General features: G+C 36.3%; 1 protein-coding gene across 2 annotated transcripts in view; it reads right to left on the bottom strand.

The window, feature by feature from the left end:
• Positions 1-416: 416 nt before the first annotated feature.
• The window catches only part of Smarcad1 (SWI/SNF-related, matrix-associated actin-dependent regulator of chromatin, subfamily a, containing DEAD/H box 1), a 64337-nt gene continuing 56822 nt past the window's right edge, over positions 417-7931 (bottom strand). Inside the window, exons 21-24 of one of the 2 annotated variants that reach the window (XM_032906389.1) lie at positions 7301-7419; positions 5734-5916; positions 4716-4825; positions 417-2136 (exon numbers count right to left, since the gene is read on the bottom strand). In XM_032906389.1, coding sequence (XP_032762280.1) covers positions 2075-2136; positions 4716-4825; positions 5734-5916; positions 7301-7419 — 474 coding nt within the window. In that variant the 3' untranslated portion in view covers positions 417-2074. The remainder of the gene's footprint in view (positions 2137-4715; positions 4826-5733; positions 5917-7300; positions 7420-7931) is intronic. The other variant, XM_032906390.1, reaches the window with a different exon arrangement.

Raw genomic sequence — 7931 nt, 5'->3', positions numbered from 1 at the left:
AGTAACAAAGTTGACTGAATTCAGCACTGTTGCAATTCAGGAGGCTGTAGAGAAAGGATCTCCATCAGCTCACTGACAAGGAAAGGAGTTGTGACGTAGAAAGTTAGGAGCCCCAGAGACAAGGGAGTGGGTTACAATAATCCTTCACATTCAAAAAAAAAACAGGCTGGAGATAGTTCAGCAATTAAGAGCACTCAAGTACATAAATATTAAAAAAATAATAATAATGGGCTGTGATGTCTAATGGCACTGGCCCAATGAGGGACAACTGAGGATTCATTCTATATAACAAATCCCTATTTACTGCCAAGCAATAGTTTAAACATAAGATGGTCCCATTTCTGTTCAATGTTATATACTTCATTGGGGAAGGAGAAAGAGGGCTAAAAACCATTACAAAGGGTGTAAAATACAACTTAATGATCACAAATATTTTTATTAAACCCAAGACATAATAATGGAATATTACAGGGAGAATCCAACTACATTTCATTAGAAGAAATTTATATGTAACATCACCACAACCAATGAGCCTACTGCGGGAGATACATTTCATACAAAAAAGTTAAGAGAAATTCACTGTGAGTTTAAAAGGTACAATTTCCAACAACTTGACTAAGCAACCTGGGTCCTGTGATCACAAAGAGGTAGCATTAACACCTGCAGATTCGGGTAGCCTTGTAGTGGGGAGATATAGCTGATATATTCATATATCTTCAATATTATATCTACTGAGTCAGGAGTCAGAGTCTCAGATCCCTGAAAAGCACTGTAGGATCATGTCAACCACCTAAGAGTTTACCTAGCACCTTAGCAACCAGGACGTCTTGAAAAGTATGAGCTCCAATAATTAACCAATCTCTCGTTTATAAATAAGTTTATTTATAATGATATTTACATAATAAAACAAAACACTTAAAACTCACAAGTTATACAAAGAATCTGGTGTATAATAAAAACAGCAATATAGACTGACAGGCAAAATTTAAATGAAAAGTTAATAAAGACATATCAAATAGGCAATTTTACTTCTAAATTTCACTTTGTCACCCACACTGAACTGGAAGTGAACAATGGCTTCTCTTCTGGTGGTCCTGTATTGGAAATTCTGGGAACTGGTAAATTATATTTTGTTAAGAATTTAATGGCCTATTTCCATGCAGTACCTAATGCTACCTTAGTATGAAGTCACATCCAGTTTCCTTTGAAGTGAAGTAGTTTAAGTTAATCTGTTCTGCTGGACTAGAAAAATGTCACCAGCATCTGCTGATCTTGGTGATACAGCAGTAGGAAATGTGTGAGAGAAAACTGGAGCAGAAGTGACTGGGCAATGGTCAAGAGAAGCAAAGGCGGGAGAGGAAGCTGATGGTAACACACACAAGAGTAGGCAGAGTTAATGAGCCAGAGGTGCAGTAAGAAAATTAAATAAGTAACTGAGCCCCAGAGCAGGAGAAAGGCCAGTTCCTACTCACTGGGAAACAACTTAGTGCCTAGCCAAACAAATGTGTTCTAGCGGGAGGAGGAGAGGACCTGGGGATGTTAGTAGATGGAATGCCACCTTTGATTCAGGCTGAGTTCTTACTGACATTGGTGAACATCTGCTTCAAATAGCAATATAAAATGAAGACTAACGACCTATACAGCTGCATTCTTTAACATAATCAAACCTTCAAACCAGACAGGCAAAACAAGACATAAACATTGTCAAATAAGGCACATGTAAATCTACACACATTATCCAGTGAAAGACAATATATATATATGTATATATATTTGGAGGTAGAAATAATTACAAAAATACTGACATTTCTAAAGCATTAGCATATTTGTTACAAACAATCACCAACTAATCCCCATTCAGAAAATTGCTTTGAAAAATGATTATTCAACATCTTCAGGATGTGAGTATGGAGAATCCAGTTAGTGGCAAAAAGTTGTCCATACTATGTGAAATGCAACATGAAATTATAAAACGTTACAAATGCTCATAAACCCCACAGTCACTGTGATGTGAATGTCCTTGAATGCACCAAGTTGATATTTGCTCATCGATCAGGAATTCCGAGTTGTCCTTTCACAGGCCCATTGACGTTTTCAGTAGCGTGGCTATATCTGCCGGCATACTTCCCTCATCAGCTGCAGGGCAGACAATGATGCGAAGGTCATGCACAAACAAACATCGGGGCTTCTAAGATATAGTTTCCTCTCGACCTCTTCTTTGGTGAATTCTTCCTATAACTAATTCCTAGTTTGTTCCAGTGCTCTCTCACTACAGCTATTATTTTCCCACTTACTGGCAATAGCATAGCTGTAAAGTGACAACTATTTCTGATATGTGCAGCAATCAACTACAAATGGCTGAAATGCATCACAATGAATCAAGTCTCTCACAAAATCCAAGACACAATAATCAAAACTACAGGACCAGTTTAATTTGCTCTGCTCTCTGGTAAAAGAAACTTATGTACAAGATGCTGAACACTGGGCAAACTCTTAAGGAGTTTATAGATACCCTTCCCTTCAAATGTGTTCAACAGACTAAAGGCAGCCCATGGCATCAAGTTACCACTTCTCTTTAACTGGCATCGCACTACAGAAATGTGAAGGTAGAAAAGACTATAAAGAGAGTCTTTTAGTATAAAGATACTATAGACAAAACAAAATAAAATCTAAAGTGTGATCTTTGCTTCAAGAGAAGGGGAAAAGTATTAAAAGGGTACTGGATTAAAACTGGCTTAGCAGCTGAGAGCCCTATTTGTTCTTCCAAAGGACCTAGGTTCAATTCCAAGCACCCACATGACGGCCTATAACCATCTGCAATTCCAGTTTCAGGGAATTTAATGCCTATTTGGACTTCTGCATGAATGGCACAAATCTAGTATACAACATACACAAAGGCAAAAGACCTATACACATGAAATAAAATAAATAAACCTCATTAAAATATAGTAAAAGGACAACTAGGAAAAATTTGAGTAGGAAATGTGATTATATCTAAAATGTTGCTGATTGCAACAACTTAGAAAATATGTATCTAAAATCCTGAATGTGAACTGTCCTACTGTTCACTATCTTCATACTGTTGCTGGAAGACAGAGGTAAACACACACTGCGCCCTTCATGCTGCCAGTTCAGTGAGTTTCCATCACACCATGGTTTCAAGATTTTTTTTTTTTTTTTTACTATTCTTTTTTTTTTTTTTTTTTGGTTCTTTTTTTCGGAGCTGGGGACCGAACCCAGGGCCTTGCGCTTCCTAGGTAAGCGCTCTACCACTGAGCTAAATCCCCAGCCCCCCGGTTTCAAGATTTTTATATAAAAATTTTTGTAATAAAAGTTCAAAAGTGTAATAAACCAGTTACTTTAAGAATCCCACAACTGTTATCATAAAGGAATGGTTACAGTTAATATACAGCAAAGTTAACGAGAAAGCCTGTTAAATCAGACTCCTAAGTATCACTGCCAGAGTTTCTGAGTCTAATAGAAAATTTGGAAGTCTGCATTCCCAACTGCCAAGTGCCAGGGGCACAGCTGAAGATCCTGACACCAAGGCCAGCCCTAGAGAAACAGACTCTGAGAAGCAGACTGTGGTCCTTAGCCATGCTGATTTTCCAGGTTTCATAGACTGCCGAGACACACACTAATCTGCAAATACAACCATCATTCACGGGCAAAAGAACTCAGTATGAGGAGGAGGAAAGAGAAACACATTCTACAGGCCCGGTGTTGCTTCTTTTTAAAAATGAAACTGGACACAGCTAAAGATAAAATCACTACAATTGAAACTAAATAAATGACAATACTGTATCCTTAGTTTTATTGGGCAAAAAAAAATAAAGCCCTTAGGGGAAAAACAAAAACCAATAGGTAAACACCTTTCCCAGAACAAAGGGAAGACATATGGAGGAAGGCTGGGAGCTGCCCAGAGTGCTTGGAAAGGAACTGGTGAGCTTGAAGAAGCTTCTTAACAACTAAGTCCCCTTTCCAGCACCATTTGCACATTTCTAACTCCTGAGTTTTAAACTATGTTAATATACTACTTGTTAAAAATTACACACATAAATAATACACGTAAATTTACAGAACTTAAAATTATCAGAACATTAAAATTACAGCAGCTAGAAATGCACCATTTATTTGAGGTTTCTTTCTAAGACCCAAGTAATTCAACCTGAAACTGACGTTACAATTTTTAAGTGAGGAGTTGGGGATTTAGCTCAGTGGTAGAGTGCTTGCCTAGCAAGCTCAAGGCCCTGGGTTCGGTCCTCAGCTCCGAAAAAAGAAAACAAAACAATTTTTAAGTGAATTTTACAGCTCTATTTCTGATAAATATTTACTAGTCAAAATAAAATTATGTAAGTATTAGGGCTCTTAAAGTTATTACATTATAAAATATGTTTTCAACCTTTGAGTTGGTGGTGGTATTCATTTAGTGAACAAATCATAACTTGTGAGTGAAGCTATAGATGCGAACTTGACTTTATTTTGAGAATATTATGGTGTCCATTATATAAGACAGAAGAGACAGATGTTTTCAAAAATCAACTTTTTTTTTAACTCAATTCTGGCAAAACAAATCTTTGTTACTGTTATAAATGACGTAAACATGCATGTTCTCTTCTAGTTTGTCCTCCAAACATACCATTTCATACTAGTTATGAATGTTGGTAATCTATATTTCAATAAGAAAACAGTATTTCTGCTAACAAACAACTTACCTTCGTCTACTGTAGTCATGTCTTGCTCTAGCTTCAACTTTTGTTGGTTAATTTTTAGCATGGACTCTTCAATCGTTCCTTGGCTTATTAATTTAATAACTAATACTTCTCTAAAAATAAACACATGACAAGTCCATAGGTCACGACGTTACTTAGATACTAACAGTTCAACAAGAATAATAAGAAAAGTAAGTTAGTGACTCTGGTGGTTTGACTACGATGGTTTCCAAACAAGTTCTGGCTGTCCTAGAATCCATCGTGTAGATCAGGCTGGATTCAACTCAAGAGAATCAACCACCGGCCTCTGTACCAACTACTGGAACTAGAGGTGTGTGCCACCACTCAGCTAAATGCTTTTTTTTTTTTTTTTAAAATAAGAGTTGCCTTGGTCATGGTATCACTTCACAGCAATAATAGAACAGTGACTAAGACAGATCCATAATTAACTTTTATTCAAAATATTTGAGATTGGTATTTAGAAATATTAAAACATTTAGACATCTATCCTTTTCTCTTGATCCAAGTAAAAATAAATATATGCTTTGAAAATTACTGATAAAAACTTTATTACAATGGGACTGCAGATAGGGGTTGATGATAGAGCATTTGTTAAACAAGCATGATTGCTTTATTATACTACTTTTCCTGTTTGTTTGTAGCTCAAGTGTCTATGGAGCTCAGGCTAACCTAGAACTTGTTCTATAGGGTCAGTGGGTTGGCCTGAATCTTGGGGAAATCTGATTTCACCTCTCAAGTGATAGGATTACAAGCATGAACTATCACTACTGATAATATACATCTCATAAACTATAAAACTACTTGGTATAGAGATGGGAGGTTAATTATCAGAAAATGAATGAGTACATAGTAATTTACATATAGACAGCATCGAGGTTGCTGATAAAAATAGCAGCTAGACTTGGCTGGAAAAAACCTACAGATACCCAACATGCGCCATCTTTTAATATTTTAATCAGCTGTAGTTGATGACAACTAAGTTTCAAGTGACAACACTTACTTAGTCTGACCAACTCTATGGCACCTGTCTTCCGCTTGTTTGTCGTTGTATGGGTTGCAATCAATGTCATGAAGTATAACAACATTTGCTGAGGTCAGATTTATTCCTAATCCACCCGCCTTAGTTGACAAGAGAAACACAAAGATATCCATATCTGTATTAAACTCATCAATTAGATGGATCCTGCAAGACAAATAGATTAGGTTCAATTTCACTAAAGGATTAACAGGTAGAACTGAAAACAGTTACTTCACATGGAAAGTCCCTCTGCTATCAGTGAAGGACCCCTTAAGTCAACCCAGCCATTCCAACTCGATTCACATGTGAACCATTATTTGAATTTTTGAGTACTTCAGATTTAGCTAAATAATACTTATCCAGTCTAACTTTCTCAGCAATCTGACAGCTACTGCACAACAGAGTTGGCAGTATATAAGAGAAACCAAGGATTCTATTTTCATTTTCTAAAAACCTGTAAGAACTGGTCTTTAGCATTTCGTTGTTATTGTTGTTGTTTTTGGAGTGGGTAGGCTTGGGGGATGTCTCACTAAGTAGCTTAGGTTGGCCTCAAATATAAAACCCTCCTGCTGAATGAGAACTTTTTTCTAAAAGTTTTATTAACCTTCAAAATATGAAAAATCTGACCTTAAACCAATCTTGATTAAACAATAAGATACCTTAAAACTTGAATGGCTTTTTTATTTTTTATATCCTGATCAGAGTTTCTCCTCCCTTCTGTTCCTTTCTCCCCCTTCACTCTTCCTCAATTTCTCTTTAGAAAAGAGAAATGGCAGTCCCCCATGAATTATCAGGCAAGCATGGCATATTGATCAGTGACATAGGCACTTGCCCTTGTATTAAGGCTGGTTGAGACACTCCAATATGAGGAAAGGGGCCCTAAAGGTAGACAAAAGAGTCAGAGTCTGACCGCCCACTGTTAGGAACTCATGACACCACCAAGCTACTCGACTGTAACACATATACACACGACTTAGGTCATTCCCACACAGGCTCCCAGGTTGTGGGTTCAATCTCCGTGGGTCCCTATGGGCTCAGGTTAGTTGATTCTCAGGTTTTTCTTGTACTGTCCTTTACCCCTCAGGGTCCTATAATCCACCCTCCACCCCTCTTCTGCAGGATTCCCTGAGCTCGGCCTAAAGTTTGGCTGTGCATCTCTGATCTGTTTCAAGCAGTTGTTGGATAAAGCCTCCCTTGAATATTTTTTTAAAGGGGAAAAACCCAGGACTGGGGATGTGGTTTAGATCTAGAGTGCTTGCCTAGCATATAAATGGCTCTGGGTTTGCAAAAATAAAAATAACATAAAATACAGGAGAAAATTATGAAAAGCAAACAATTTTCATTAATTTTTCAGAATATACTTATATATAATTTTGGGGGAAAAATTATAGGACAACAACCTCCAACAGTAATAGTTGAATAATTTGAATATTAAATATTTGAAGTAGCAGAGCCTAACACTTTAAACAAGAATTCTCTACACAATTCTCCTTCTATTTAAAATGCTAGCAAACGCATACGCAAATGATACTTGGCAGCTAATACCAACCTTTCAGAAATCTGAGTCTTTCCATCTAATCGGAGGTACCTATGTTGATGGTGCTTTAAGAGAACCTCTAATATATCCAGCATCATGGTAAACTGGCTGAATAATACCACTCTATCACCCTGTGGAAATATATGTATGAATTAAAAACAGGAGAGTGAAACCATTAAATTTACCCAAAGCTTTGAGGCCTACAAAATAAGAAGTGCTTTAAAGAGATATTTGCCAACTTTGCATAAACTTCCTCATAAAATTAAATTGCTTTAAGATTTTTTTAAAGTAAAAAAATCAAGTAACAATACCAAGGATAAATTTATTTTTTTCTTAGACATGAATAGATTACCTTAACTTCTGAACTTCAGTAGCAGTTTAATTCTCAGGTTTTAAGTTAAAGAAGCTGATTATTACTTCCTTTTCATATTAAAAAAGATCATTCATTGAGACCAACTACGTAATCACTATTTGTACCTAAATACTGAAAATTTAAGCTATTTCATACAAATTGCGGTATCCTTTGAAGATATCAGTCATGTTTGAAATAATTAAAACTTTAAAAATTAACAAGATGTGATCTAATCTAACTTTTATTATTTTCTTACTAAGTTCTATAAAAAGAACAGAAAAACTATGTGAA

The sequence above is a fragment of the Rattus rattus genome, chromosome 6 (genome assembly GCF_011064425.1).
Source record: "Rattus rattus isolate New Zealand chromosome 6, Rrattus_CSIRO_v1, whole genome shotgun sequence".
Taxonomy (NCBI): Eukaryota; Metazoa; Chordata; class Mammalia; order Rodentia; family Muridae; genus Rattus; species Rattus rattus.
The sequence above is the reverse complement of the archived record's forward strand: the minus strand, read 5'-3'. Positions and strand labels throughout refer to the sequence as shown.